The 14326-nt window shown below is 70.8% G+C and overlaps 1 protein-coding gene across 5 annotated transcripts in view; it reads right to left on the bottom strand.

The window, feature by feature from the left end:
• DOT1L (DOT1 like histone lysine methyltransferase) overlaps positions 1-14326 on the bottom strand; it is a 41028-nt gene that overhangs the window by 10948 nt on the left and 15754 nt on the right. For 4 of the 5 annotated variants that reach the window (XM_070058552.2, XM_070058548.2, XM_070058549.2 and 1 more), the window contains 12 exons: positions 11901-11964; positions 9932-10160; positions 9140-9234; positions 8721-8783; positions 4541-4596; positions 4173-4252; positions 2650-2718; positions 2258-2364; positions 1999-2040; positions 1198-1308; positions 718-952; positions 100-213 (listed from right to left, as the gene is read on the bottom strand). In XM_070058552.2, the coding sequence (XP_069914653.2) occupies positions 100-213; positions 718-952; positions 1198-1308; positions 1999-2040; positions 2258-2364; positions 2650-2718; positions 4173-4252; positions 4541-4596; positions 8721-8783; positions 9140-9234; positions 9932-10160; positions 11901-11964 (1265 nt within the window). Of the gene's footprint in view, positions 1-99; positions 214-717; positions 953-1197; positions 1309-1998; positions 2041-2257; positions 2365-2649; positions 2719-4172; positions 4253-4540; positions 4597-8720; positions 8784-9139; positions 9236-9931; positions 10161-11900; positions 11965-14326 lie in introns of those variants that run through there. The other variant, XM_089315261.1, reaches the window with a different exon arrangement.

The following is a 14326-nucleotide window of genomic DNA, read 5'->3' as shown; positions in this document are numbered from 1 at the left end:
CCCCGCGCAGGCCTCTGTGGGCGCGGGGGCGGGCAGCAGAGCTGTAGGGCGGCGTCCCCCACCCAGGGCCCCGCCCCCCGGGAGGCGGGCCCAGCTCACCTAGCAGCTTCTGCAGCGCGGGCGGGGTGGGTGCCGCGAGCAGCGGGCTGGGGGGCAGCCGCTGCGCGCCCGGAGGTAGCTGGTAGAACGGGCTGTGGGGGGGCCGGTACGCCTCTGCAGAGACAGCGGCCGTCAGCCGCGCCCCGCCCGCCGAGGCCCCGCCCCCCCGCTCAGCCCCGCCCCCAGCCTGCGCCAGGAGCTCGGGCGCATGGGGCCGGGCCCACCAGGCTCCTGCAGGAGACCCTCACGGCCAGGTCCTGCCTGCTGGTGCTGCTCCGGGAGGCGCCCCGGGCTGGCGCTAGGCCGCCAGGACCTCCACGGCCACAGAGGGATGGGGCGGGGTCCAGGGACCGCACAGCGCAGCCTGGAGGCCAGCGTTGTGGCCAGGTGGGTTAAGACGGCCTGGCGGCACGAGCACCCCGCGGATCTTGGCTGCTGCACCCGATGCAGCTCCCTACGCGTGTGGCCAGCGAGGCAGTGGGCGAGCGAGGCTGGCCCCCCGCATGGGAGACCGGCTGGGGCGCGGCCAGCGCAGCGTCCCGAGCGTGACCGCGCGGTGCATGGGGCTGGCTGCCTCACTCCCTGTCTGCCGGTCAGTGCAGCGGTCGCAAAGCTCACCCTGGGGCGAGGGGGGGGCGGTGGCAGGCGCGGCCGGGGCCTGCAGGGCGTCCAGCGCCGCGCGGCTCTTCCGGGGCTTGCGCTCCGCGTCCACGGCGCTCATCTTCTTGGGGCGCCCGCGCCTGCGGCCGGCCATCTTCCTGCCCTTCCTGCTCAGCTTCTTCTTCCGGGCCTTGGAGGGGGAGGCCTTCTTCACGGGGGCCGCCCCCGCCTTCTCGTCCTCGGCCCCCGAGTCCTGGCGGGCAGAGGGGGCGCTGGGGGCGGGCCGGCAGGGGAGGGGGGGCGCTGGGGGCGGGCCGGCGGGGGCGGGGGCGGGCGGTGGGGACGCGGGCGGGCAGGGGGCAGGGGTGGTGGGGACAGGGGGCAGGGGGCAGCAGGACAGGGAGCGGGGGGCGGGCGTAGGGACAGGGAGCAGGGGGCAGAGGGGCGGGCAGTGGAGGCGCACGCTGGGCCAGGGGGCCGGGGCGGCGGGCGGCTTACCGCGGGGGCCTCGGCAGGCCCGGCCGCCTTGCCCTCGGGGGCCTTGGTGGGCGTCGTGGCGTTGCTCTTGCTCTCCCGCTGCTGCCGGCGCCGGGCGGCCTCCTGCTCCTCCTGCAGGGAGAGGCCTGAGGCAGGGCTGCGGGCACGGCACCGGGGAGGCCCAGGCCTGCGTGCACAGCGCCGGCCAAGGGCGGCCTCACAGGGGCTGCACAGGGGCACCGGGCCCAGGGCCGCAGCCACGGCCGCCCTGGCAGAGGAAGGCAAACCCGAGTGACTGCCTCCTGGGCTCACCAGGCAGAGCCCGCGTTCCCCATGGGTGCTGGGAAGGGCACGGCCCTGGGGGCCACAGGCCGAAGGGCCCCGCCTCACACCTGGCCCCCCTCTGCAGCAAGTGCGCTGAGGGTCTAGGGCGGACTCAGCGGGAAGAGCCGGGAAGGGGCGGGGGACCCGGGACGTCGCTGTCTGTGGGAGGGAGGGCAGACGGCCCAGTCCAGAGCCGCCCACCTCACCAGCAAGCCCAACCGTGACCCCAGCTCACACTCACTGCTGGCCACAGGCAGAACCACACGGGCCTGCTGACGAGACAGAGCCTGGACACAGACGGAGACACGCGTGGGACAGACACACAAATGCAGACACGCGTGGACACAGACACATGCAGACACACAGGTGGAGACACGCGCGGGACACAGACACGCAGGCAGACACGCAGGAGGGGTGGGAAGGGCCCGGGGTCTGCTCTGTGGCCAAGGCTGGTGAGGTACCCTCCACTCCTAAGTCGGGGGAACGCATACAACTTACCCTGAGTTTTGGATTTTTCAAACTAGAAAAATAGTTTTCAAGCTAAAGAAAGGAAAGCAGAGAAACGCGTGTGAGAGCGGCTCGGGGCCGCACCCAGCGCTCCACGCCGGAGCCCCCACGCGGCTGCACAGGCCCGGAGGGACGCGGCACCCGAGGCCGCGGCTGGCCGGGGGGCTGGAGCGGGGCCGCGGCAGGACACGGACAGGAGCCCTGGACCGTGCGGCCGCCCCACGGCAGACGGGCGGGGCGGGGCACTCACTATGGTGCGGTCGATCGTGTGCAGGTAGTAGGACACGGGCTTCCCCGTCCACGACACGGAGCCCTTCAGGGGCGACAGCTCCACCACACGCATGATCGTGCCGATGTCTGCGGACGGCAAGGGCCGCCTGGGTGCTCGTCCCCGGAGCAACCCCGAGGGCCCTCAGGGGACAGGCCCCGCGTGCCCGCCCAGCCTGGCCGTCTCCCGACAGCACGGGCAGCTGTGCCCCCCCAGCCTGAGCTCAAGCAGCCCTAAGCAGCCCCCTCGGCCGCCAGGCCTCCCTCGGGGCCACGCTGCCCCAGGCTGGGCCGTGCTGGGGAGGGGGAGAGCGGCCTGCCCGGGTGAGGGTCCAGGGCAGCCGTCTCAGGGTGGGCGCCCACACGGCCGCTCACCGCTCAAGTTCCTGCTGTTGATCCTGAAGTTCAGCGGCGCAAAGGGCTTCGAGGACACGATTCTGCCACCTGGAACAGCGGGGTCAGGGCGGGGTCAGGGCCGGGGTCAGGGCCGGAGGCAGGAGGACCCCAGACGCGCCCGACGGCCCGCCCACCGCTGCTGCACTGCCTTCTCCTGAGCCCAGCCCCCGCAGACCCCGCAGGAGGGCCCGGACCAAGGGGACCCCAGGTCTCACCGCCGCCTCGCCAACCCGGGCAGCTGGTGGGCAGGGGCCGGGACCCTCTCCGGATGGGAGCGGCAGGAGCAGCCAGCCAGCCCACACAAGCAGAGCCAGGCCGCCACGTGGCCCTGGGGCTGGCTGAGGCCCGCGGGGAGGCAGGCGGCCCTGTGATGCCAGGGAGGAGGAGCCGGCACTCCAAAGCCAACAGAGCCGGCAGCCACGGGAGCAGCGGGCGAGGGGACGCAAGGGCCGGCGCTGGGGCGCAGCGGGCGAAGCCGCCGCTGCAGGGCCGCAACCCATGGGACGCTGGTTCGAGTCCCGGCTGCTCCTCTTCCCATCCAGCTCCCTGCAGGACGGCCTAATCCTCGGCCCTGAACCCGCATCGGAGGCCCGGAAGAAGCTCCTGGCTCCCGGCTCCGCACCAGCGCAGCCTCTGGCTGTTGCAGCCATGTGGGGAGGGAACCAGCGGATGCAAGATCTCTCTCTCTCTTTGTAACTCTCCCTTCAGATAAATAAATTCAAAAAAGAGAAAGATGGGGGGGAGTGGACACTGGACCTGGGGGCCTCACACCGCTCCCCAGCGAGGACGGCCGCCGAGGTCGCCCTGGCCAGCAGGTCCACGTGGGACAGAGTGCCACCTGCAGGCTGCCCGGGTTCCCTCACGTTCACGCCCCACGGGCAGCTGCCCTGGAAGGGCCAGTCCAGGTGACCCCCGCCTCACGGCCCACAGGGAACCGTCGCCGCCCCAGCGGGCTGGAAGCAAGCCGACAGCGGCCGCCACGCGAGTGCAGCTGCAGAGGGGGAAAGCCCTGGTCCCCGGGCCCTGCTGGCGCGCTCACCCCACACTCGCAGACACGGGGGCTCTGGCTTCACGCTGTCAGCCCCCACGCCCACGAGCAGGCCTGCCGCCGTGCTGGGGAGGGTCACCTCCAGGACAGCCCGAGGAGCCGCGGACAAACACCCACGACGCTGACTGGACAAAGCGTCGCACCGGGGGCTTGCCTGGAGACCCCGTCCACCCTGAGACCCCACCCCTGGCCTGGAAGGGACGGCCCGGCACGGGACCGGACACTGGGGAAGGCGCCGCCTGGGGGCGGGGCAGCGGAGGACGGCCCACGCGCGGGCGCTCGCCCACAGCGGAGACCCAGAAGCCCCCGGCTCCCGGCCGTAGCCTGGCCCGGCCCCGGCCAGCGCGGTCACCTGAGCCAGTGGGTGGAAAACACCTCCCTGTCACCCTGCCTTCAAATAAACGGCCAAGCACACTTGGAGAAGCCGGCCACGCCGCGGCCGGGCCACGCTCACCTTCCTTCATGTTCGCGAACCGCTCCTTCAGCTGGTGGTCCACCTCAGGACCAAAGGCGAAGTTGTTCACAAAGATGACGCTGCGGAACAGGGCTCGGTGAGCGCGGCGCAGCCCGCAGCAGCCAGGCCGGTGCTGGGCGGGCGGGGCAGGAGGCCCGAGCTGACCGGCGGCCGAGGGCTCAAACTCAGTCTCCACAGCGTTAGAGCCAGCAGCGACGGCTCCCGCGCAGGCAGGACGAGGAGGGGCAGTGCGGAGCGCCCACGGGGACACCTCGAGGCGCAGACCACAGGCGGGGCCAGGGACGGCCACGCCCCCGGGGACTGGCCCGCGCGAGCCGGGGTCTGGGAACGCCCCCCAGGACGCGTACCTCGTGTTGGCAATGCGCTCCCTCCACTCTTCCGAGAGGAAGTCTCCTCTTTCCAGCTGCAAGAGAGAGGTGGGGCCTTCACTCCTGCACAAGGGCGACCGCGCCCTGCGAGGGTTCAGGGTTCGAGGTGAGCGGGGCGGGGCCGGGGCAGGCGACGCGCGGGGGGGGGGGGGGCCGACAAGAAAGCACAAGAAACCCTGCGTGTCCTACGCGCCTCCTGGTGGGGGCTCAGCCCCTCGGGGAGGGGGAGGTGGCCAGGGCCCTGCAGGGCCAACTCAGCCCAAGGAAGCAGCGGGGGCCGGGCTGCGCAGACCCCACGCGGGCCCGGACACGCACGGGACATGCGGCTCGGAAGCCAGGGCCCCACCTGCGCGGCTGCAAGAGCAGGCACAAACAGGCTGTGCGGCTCCAGGGTCTGCCCGGGACCCTCTGGGCAGTGAGCAGACCCTGCCCGATCGGGGTCCTGCCGCAGACCAGCACCGTCCATCACCTGGAGGTCAAGGTCTCCAGACACAAAGTCCCCAGGACCCACACCACACTCAGAAGTCCTCGGAGCACGCGCTGACGGAGACCACGATGCACCCCGCAGCCGGGCACGGCAGCCCGGGGGGCGCAGCCCAGGCCCGACCGCGAGCAGACGGGGCTTCACGCAGCCACGAACGGGGGCGGGCTCCGCACACGCCACTCACCAGGCACACAGACGCAAACGGCCACACAGTGTGACGCCCCGACAGCAGACCCCACAGAGCCGTGGCGCAGCAGGTGCAGCCGACGTCTGTGACCCCGGCAGCCCACGTGGGCACCTGCTCACGTCCCGCTGCTGCACGTCAACCCCGTTCCCTGATGCTAACGGCCTGGGAAAGCAGTGGGAGATGACCCGAGCCCGTGGGCCCTGCACCCACGGGGAGACCGGAAGCTCCCGGCTCAGATCAGCGCAGCTCCGGCCACTGTGGCCACGTGGGGAGTGGAGCAGCGGACGGAAGGCCTCCCTGCCTCTCTCTAACTGCAGGGCAGGCGTGGAACGAGTGTCACGCTAATAGGGGCAGAGGACGTGGAAGCCCGCAGAGGCAGCCACAGCCTCGCCCCAGCACTGGCCGCCGGCCCTGCAGGGCGCAGGTCTGGGACAGGGCAGCGCCAGCAGGCCCAGGGGGCGGGGCCGCAGCGGCCGGAGGGCCTGGCCAGGGGTGCACCCTGGGCTGGCCTTAGGCTCCTGCTGGCCGTTCTTCATTCTCGGGTAAGGGGGGCGGGACGTGGAGCCTGCCAACCAGGCCCTCGGGCAGCCGCACCGGAAGTCCCGCGGGCTGCAGGACGAGCGCACAGCCGGCGCTGCACCTCCCGTCGAGGGCTGGCCTCCCGTGGGGCGTCTCAGAGCCGCGCCCGCACAGCCACGAGAACTGGCCACGGCGCAAGAGCCAACCCCTGAACCCCTACAACAGACACCAGAGCAGCCCCAGCACAGAGGACCTCCTGGTACATCCGCCACCTGTCCCGGCCCGCCCCGCCCCGCCCAGGCCCCGCCCCCACCTGTCCCGGCCCGCCCCGGCCCCGCCCCCACCTGTCCCCGCCCCGCCCCGCCCCGGCCCCGGCCCCGCCCCCGCCCCGCCCCCGGCCCTTCCGCCCCGCGTCAAGCAAACCCCCCGGCAGCAGCAGGAGCTACCTCGCCAGCAGTAACCCCACCTGGACGGGCCTCCCTGTGCAGGAAGACGCCGCCCCCGCCCAGCCAGCCCGGACAGAGGCCGAGGGCGCCAGGCGGCGGAGCCCAGGCCGGGATCCACCCTCACCTCTCGCTGAGGCGCAAGAGGCCAAGGAGGGAGAAGACGCGGGCCCACAGCCCTGCACCTGCTGGAGAACCGGGGGCAGGGCAGGGGGAGCTCCTGAGCCCCGCAGGGACCGCCCCAGGCCACGCAGGAGGGCAGACCCAGGGGAGCCTGCCAGCGCCAGGCTGCACGCCCACGACGACGCGAGGCGGCGACCCCGCGGGCAGGCACCGCGCCCGCTGCCCCGCTCCTAACGGGGCTCCTCAGCGAAGCCAGAGGGCTCACGGGCAGCCTGGGAGCCACGGCCGCGCAGACGGCGCAGAAAGCAGACGCGAGGCCCCGGCTGTCCTACCGCAGACCAGGCACGCCTGCACGGCACAGCCGGCACAGGGCAAGGCCCTCGGTGCTGCCGGGAGCGCAGCGCGGGCACGCAGGACCGCGAGGCTGCCCCTCTCAAACTAAGCCTGTTGGGGCCGGCGCCGTGGCGCAGCGGGGAGTGAACCGCGGGGGAAGACCGCTCTGTCTCTACCTCTCTCTGCACTTTGTCTTTCAAATAAATAAAATAAATCTAAAAAAAAAATAATAAAAAACACGAAGCCGTTTACCCATGGAGCGGAGCACGCAGCGTGGGGCTCCGGGCTAGTGAGCGGCTAGGCTGCCCACGGCCCGCGGCCGCGTCAGCACACCGCGCGCAGCGCCGCCGGCCCCTCCTCGAGCTGGGGCTCACCCCGCGGGGGGGTCCGAGGCCCCATCCTGCTCCTGGGAGAACTGACCAAAGGAGTTCTCGGTCTCAAACAAATGATCGGGCGGCCTGGGAAAGCAGCGGACGATGGCCCGAGTCCTGGGCCCCCGCGCCCTCGGGAGAGGCCCCACAGAAAACTCCTGGCTTCAGATCGGCACAGCTTCAGCCACTGCAACCATCTGGGAAGTGAACCAGTGGATGGAAGACCTCCCTCTCCGTCTCTGTCTGTAACCCTGCCTCAAGTAAGTAAATAAAAATATTTAAAAATAAAATAGGCCGGCGCCGCGGCTCACTAGGCTAATCCTCCGCCTTGCGGCGCCGGCACACCGGGTTCTAGTCCCGGTCGGGGCACCGGATTCTGTCCCGGTTGCCCCTCTTCCAGGCCAGCTCCCTGCTGTGGCCTGGGAGGGCAGTGGCCGTTGGCCCAGGTCCTGGGGCCCTGCACCCGCGTGGGAGACCCGGATGGAGCTCCTGGCTCCCGCCTTTGGATGGGCGCAGCTCCGGCCACTGCGGACAATCGGGGAGTGACCCAGCGGATGGAAGACCTCCTTCTCTCTCTCTCCCTCCCTCCCTCTGCCTCTAAGTCTTTCAAATAAATAAAATAAATCTTTAAAACAATAAATGAAATAAAATGAATTTTTGGAAAGGAGAAAGCAGCCCGGTCCGCCCGGACTCCGGCAGCGCCTGGTGCAGCTCACTCGCGACAACACTGGCAGGAAGCAGGCCGCCCCGTGGACGAGCGCGGCTCACTCAGGCTCAGCGCCCTGGGCTGCTCAGCGCCGGCAACCACTGGGGGTGGGGCTGCTCCGTCGCCAGCGGGGGGCAGCGCTGAGGGTGCCAGCACTGGGGCCCCGCCCGCCACAAGGGCACCGGGTGGAGCTCCTGGCTCCCGGCTCTGGACGGGCTGTGGTGGGCACCCGGGGAGAGCGGGAGACGGAGGCCTCTGCACACGCTCAGTCTGCAACAGCGACGTGCTACAGGGTCCCGCGGAACGTTCCGGAAAGGCACCGAGCCCAGAGGCCGCTGGGCGGTCAGGAGGAAGGGACGCGTGGGCCGAGCAGGACTGGGGAGTGAGGGCGGCGTGAGCGCTGGGGGCGCGGCACACGGCACACGGCACACGCCGCCTGCACACCACCGTGAGCCCAGCTGTCAGCTGAAGCCAGCACCGCCAGGGCAGGCCAGTGGGGCCCTGGAGGGTGGGCGCGGGGGGGGGGGGGCGCGGAGCTCGCGGCGGGCTGAGCAGTGCTGCCCCAGCTCTGTGCCCGGCACTACTCAGGCGGCCATGGCTGCACGCGCACACACACAGCCTGCCCCCAGCTCTGTGCCTGGCACTACCCCGCCCCCTACTCCACCAGGCGCCAGGCCCAGGTCTATGCAGTCGGCTACTGGCTAGAGGGCGGGGCACACACAGACGCACACGTGCACTAACGTGCACACGCCCAGCCTGGCCCAACAGCTCTGATGGCCTCAGGCCACGGTCACCTGGCCGAGCTCAGCGCCTGCAGAGCCTGGAGCAGGGCCGGGCGCCCCCCCAAGGACAGGCCCACCCTGCGGGTGCCACAGCTCGATGGCTCTGGGAGGCCTCAGCGGCTCAGGCGTGGCGGGGGGGGGGGTGGCAGAAGGGGCCCCGCAGGGACACGGCGGGAGGGCGGGTCGGGCGCCGTGGAGCGAGGGCACTCACTGTGTATTCTGCATGCTTTTTTCCATACCATTTCATCCACTTCCTGAACTCTCGGTCCATGGTCTGAAAGCACACAAACCAGACGGCGCTGAGGGCCCCGACCCTCACAGGCACTGCAGACCCAGGGCGCCTCCGTGGGGAGGAGGGGACCCTCCCCGCCCCCCCAGCCAGCCAGCGTCCGGCACGTGAGGGGGGGAGGCCAGCGGGGCGGAGAGGCCACTGTCCCTTCAGGGACCCTGGGCGAGGGAGGGGCCTGGCAGGAGGGAGGGGCTTACTCGCCCTGCCGGGGCCTCCATGCACTAGGCCCCCACGTGGAATCGAGGGCAGAGGCCTGGCCCGCCCGACCCCGGCCCAGCTGCCCGCCTTGGCGGGAGCACACCGGACCCTTCCCACCAGGGACCCAGCCCGGCCCCGCTCACCTCCGCGTACTTGGCTGGGATGTCAGCTTTCTCGACGCCATAGTGATGTTTGCAGTTGGTGGCCGCGGCGACCTGGAGCACGACCTGGCCCACGCCTTTGGGCAGAGACACGCGTGAGCGGCTGGCATGGAGGACGCCCCAGGGGCCGGGCCCGCAGAGCTCCCACGCGGGGCCGGCCGTCACCAGGCCTCCTGGCCATCCCTGGACGCCACCCTGGCCCCCACGCCCGAAGCTGCTTGGGTCCTGGGCCTGACAGAGACCCGAGGGACGGCTGCCTGCCCCCTGCCTCAGCACGGCCAGGCCTGCCTGGCACCACGCAGCAGGCCCACGTCACTGGGGTGGGGGCACCGCAGGCACAGGTGCGTGGACAGGCGTGCCCGAGTCCCCGACGGCCCAGGTTAGCAAGGAGGCGGCAGAGACGCTGGTGTCGCCCAGAGCACCCGTCCCAGCCTCCACCCGGGTCAGGGTGCCGGCTGCTCCCCCGGCGAGGGCCGGCCCCTCACAGAAGGGCTGCGGGGACCTGAGCAGCACCCTTCCCACCTGGGCCTCTGCCGTGAGGACGCGGGAGGGCAGACCCGCGGCCCGCCCCCTCCCAGAATGCCCGTTTCCCGGAAGACGCTGCGCGCGCTCGGGCCAGGCCCTGGCGCCGGCTGATGGCAGAGCCGTGAGCCTCTCTGCCAGGGGAGCCCCCGAGAGCCCACCGGGCTGTGAGCGCGGGAACGGGTGGGGGCGGCTGCCCCTCGCGGCTCAGGGCGGCCTGCACGGAGATGGACGGCGGGGGGCAGCGCTCACCGCTGCCCAGGTCCACGAAGAGGTCGTCCTCCGTCATCTTGATCTCGTCGATCATCTGGGCCACCAGGTCGAAGGAGGTCTCGCCGTACACCTCGGGCGAGAAGGGCTCGTAGTTGTTGAGCTTCTCGGGGTCGCTCACCGAGTGGTTGTACACCTGCTGCAGGATGTGCCGCAGCAGCCCGGTGGACGGCCGCGTGTTCAGCTTCATGGGCTGGGTGGTGCCCTTCCACTAGGGGACACGGGGACACGGGGACGCGTCGTCACACGCCACAGGCGGCCCCACCGTGCAGGGGGGCACCCACGGGGGAAGGGCCAACAGGCTACGTCCTCCAAGAAGTGGACGACACAGGAACCCCTCCTGGCCCGGCCCCTGCCCCGGGCACCAGCTCACAGGCCGCCTGCCCCTGCCCCGGGCACCAGCTCACAGGCCGCCTGGCCCTGCCCCGGGCACCAGCTCACAGGCCGCCTGGCCCTGCCCCGGGCACCAGCTCACAGGCCGCCTGGCCCTGCCCCTGCCCCGGGCACCAGCTCACAGGCCGCCTGGCCTTGCCCCTGCCCCGGGCACCAGCTCACAGGCCGCCTGGCCCTGCCCCTGCCCCGGGCACCAGCTCACAGGCCGCCTGCCCCGGGCACCAGCTCACAGGCCGCCTGCCCCTGCCCCTGCCCCGGGCGCCAGCTCACAGGCCGCCTGCCCCTGCCCCGGGCACCAGCTCACAGGCCGCCTGGCCCTGCCCCGGGCACCAGCTCACAGGCCGCCTGGCCCTGCCCCGGGCACCAGCTCACAGGCCGCCTGGCCCTGCCCCTGCCCCGGGCACCAGCTCACAGGCCGCCTGGCCTTGCCCCTGCCCCGGGCACCAGCTCACAGGCCGCCTGGCCCTGCCCCTGCCCCGGGCACCAGCTCACAGGCCGCCTGCCCCGGGCACCAGCTCACAGGCCGCCTGCCCCTGCCCCTGCCCCGGGCGCCAGCTCACAGGCCGCCTGGCCCAGGCCCGGGCTGCAGCACGAGGCTCAGAAAGGCTGTGCTGAGTGGCGTCCACTAGGACAGGAAGTCGGCTGAGACCACAGGAAGTGGTCAGGGGAGGGCTTGCACAGCAGGCCCCTGGCAGCCTAGCGCTCACGCCCTGTGCCTGGTGCACAAACCCTCGCTCAGCCAACCAGAGCCTAGGACACAGGTCCCTCCTGGCGGCACCACGGTCAGGGCCCGGGGCCTGGTGCTCCGACTCCAGTCCTTGAGGGAGTTGGCGCCACCCCAGATTCACCTGCAGGACTTTAACCCCCCGCAGCGCTGCACCGGGGTTGCGCCGGCTGCAGAGGGCCCCACAGCCGGAGAGACGGGCCCCCGCTCTGCCGGGGTGCTGCCCCTGGGCAGCTGAGGCCTCACGCCCCAGGACACGCTCCCTGGCTGCCCCAGTGCCAGGAGCCAACAAAGACCCCAACCTTCACTGCCTGACCTGCTCCAGGGACGAGCCCTCCCCCCACCCCGCCACAGGCAGCAGCAGGCGAGGGCGGCCAGCGGGCCTGAGAGGGGCTGCACGGGCTGGGCGGGGGCAGGGGTCTGAGAGGGGCCGCACGGGCTGGGCGGGGGCAGGGGTCTGAGAGGGGCCGCACAGGCTGGGCGGGGGCAGCAGGCCTGAGAGGGGCCGCACAGGCTGGGCGGGGGGCAGGGGTCTGAGAGGGGCCGCATGGGCTGGGCAGGGGGCAGCAGGCCTGAGAGGGGCCGCACGGGCTGGGTGGGTGGGGGCAGGGGTCTGAGAGGGGGGCAGGGGCCCCCAGTGTCTCGGCACCACCGGCTGGGGAGGGACGGGGCAGGCGCAGCACCCCAGAGCAGGCGCTCCCGGGAGGCACCGTCCCAGCCGGCTGCGGTCTGAGGCCAGGACGGCGCAGCAGGCAGCCCGGGCACACGCCGCTGCCCGAGGGCCAGTGTGCGGGGACCCGGCCCGCGGGCTGGCTGCAGGCCAGGGGCACCTACCAGCTGGTGGATGCTGTCGATGGCGCGGTTGTACTTGTCACACAGCCTCTGCATGCTCTCAAAGCTGAAACGGCAAGGGGAGGGCGCTGGCACGCAACACGCAACACGCACCACGCAACACGCAACACAGCAGGCCCACGGGGAGGGCTCACACACACACACACAGCACAGCAGGCCCACGGGGAGGGCTCACACACACACACACACACACACACACACAGCAGGCCCACGGGGAGGGCTCACACACACACACACACACACAGCAGGCCCACGGGGAGGGCTCACACACACACACACACACACACACACAGCAGGCCCACGGGGAGGGCTCACACACACACACACACACACAGCAGGCCCACGGGGAGGGCTCACACACACACACACACACACACACACAGCAGGCCCACGGGGAGGGCTCACACACACACACACACACACACAGCAGGCCCACGGGGAGGGCTCACACACACACACACACACACACACAGCACAGCAGGCCCACGGGGAGGGCTCACACACACACACACACACACACACACACAGCACAGCAGGCCCACGGGGAGGGCTCACACACACACACACAGCACAGCAGGCCCACGGGGAGGGCGCTCACACACACACACACACACAGCACAGCAGGCCCACGGGGAGGGCGCTCACACACACACACACACACAGCACAGCAGGCCCACGGGGAGGGCTCACACACACACACACACACAGCACAGCAGGCCCACGGGGAGGGCTCACACACACACACACACAGCACAGCAGGCCCACGGGGAGGGCTCACACACACACACACAGCACAGCAGGCCCACGGGGAGGGCGCTCACACACACACACACACACACAGCACAGCAGGCCCACGGGGAGGGCTCACACACACACACACAGCACAGCAGGCCCACGGGGAGGGCTCACACACACACACACAGCACAGCAGGCCCACGGGGAGGGCTCACACACACACACACACACAGCACAGCAGGCCCACGGGGAGGGCGCTCACACACACACACACACACAGCACAGCAGGCCCATGGGGAGGGCTCACACACACACACACAGCACAGCAGGCCCACGGGGAGGGCTCACACACACACACACACACAGCACAGCAGGCCCACGGGGAGGGCTCACACACACACACACACACAGCACAGCAGGCCCACGGGGAGGGCTCACACACACACACAGCACAGCAGGCCCACGGGGAGGGCTCACACACACACACACACACAGCACAGCAGGCCCACGGGGAGGGCTCACACACACACACACACAGCACAGCAGGCCCACGGGGAGGGCTCACACACACACACACACACACAGCACAGCAGGCCCACGGGGAGGGCGCTCACACACACACACACACACACAGCACAGCAGGCCCACGGGGAGGGCTCACACACACACACACACACACACAGCACAGCAGGCCCACGGGGAGGGCTCACACACACACACACAGCACAGCAGGCCCACGGGGAGGGCTCACACACACACACACACACAGCACAGCAGGCCCACGGGGAGGGCTCACACACACACACACACACAGCACAGCAGGCCCACGGGGAGGGCTCACACACACACACACACACACACACACACAGCAGGCCCACGGGGAGGGCTCACACACACACACACACACACACAGCAGGCCCACGGGGAGGGCTCACACACACACACACACACACACACAGCACAGCAGGCCCACGGGGAGGGCTCACACACACACACACACACACACACACAGCACAGCAGGCCCACGGGGAGGGCTCACACACACACACACACACACACAGCACAGCAGGCCCACGGGGAGGGCTCACACACACACACACAGCACAGCAGGCCCACGGGGAGGGCTCACACACACACACACACACAGCACAGCAGGCCCACGGGGAGGGCTCACACACACACACACACACAGCACAGCAGGCCCACGGGGAGGGCTCACACACACACACACACACACACACACAGCAGGCCCACGGGGAGGGCTCACACACACACACACACACACACAGCAGGCCCACGGGGAGGGCTCACACACACACACACACACACACACAGCACAGCAGGCCCACGGGGAGGGCTCACACACACACACACACACACACACAGCACAGCAGGCCCACGGGGAGGGCTCACACACACACACACAGCACAGCAGGCCCACGGGGAGGGCGCTCACACACACACACACACACAGCACAGCAGGCCCACGGGGAGGGCGCTCACACACACACACACACACAGCACAGCAGGCCCACGGGGAGGGCTCACACACACACACACACACAGCACAGCAGGCCCACGGGGAGGGCTCACACACACACACACACAGCACAGCAGGCCCACGGGGAGGGCTCACACACACACACACAGCACAGCAGGCCCACGGGGAGGGC

Source organism: Oryctolagus cuniculus, chromosome 16 (assembly GCF_051225735.1).
Source record: "Oryctolagus cuniculus isolate XC-2025 breed Fujian yellow rabbit chromosome 16, ASM5122573v1, whole genome shotgun sequence".
Classification (NCBI taxonomy): Eukaryota; Metazoa; Chordata; class Mammalia; order Lagomorpha; family Leporidae; genus Oryctolagus; species Oryctolagus cuniculus.
The sequence above is the reverse complement of the archived record's forward strand: the minus strand, read 5'-3'. Positions and strand labels throughout refer to the sequence as shown.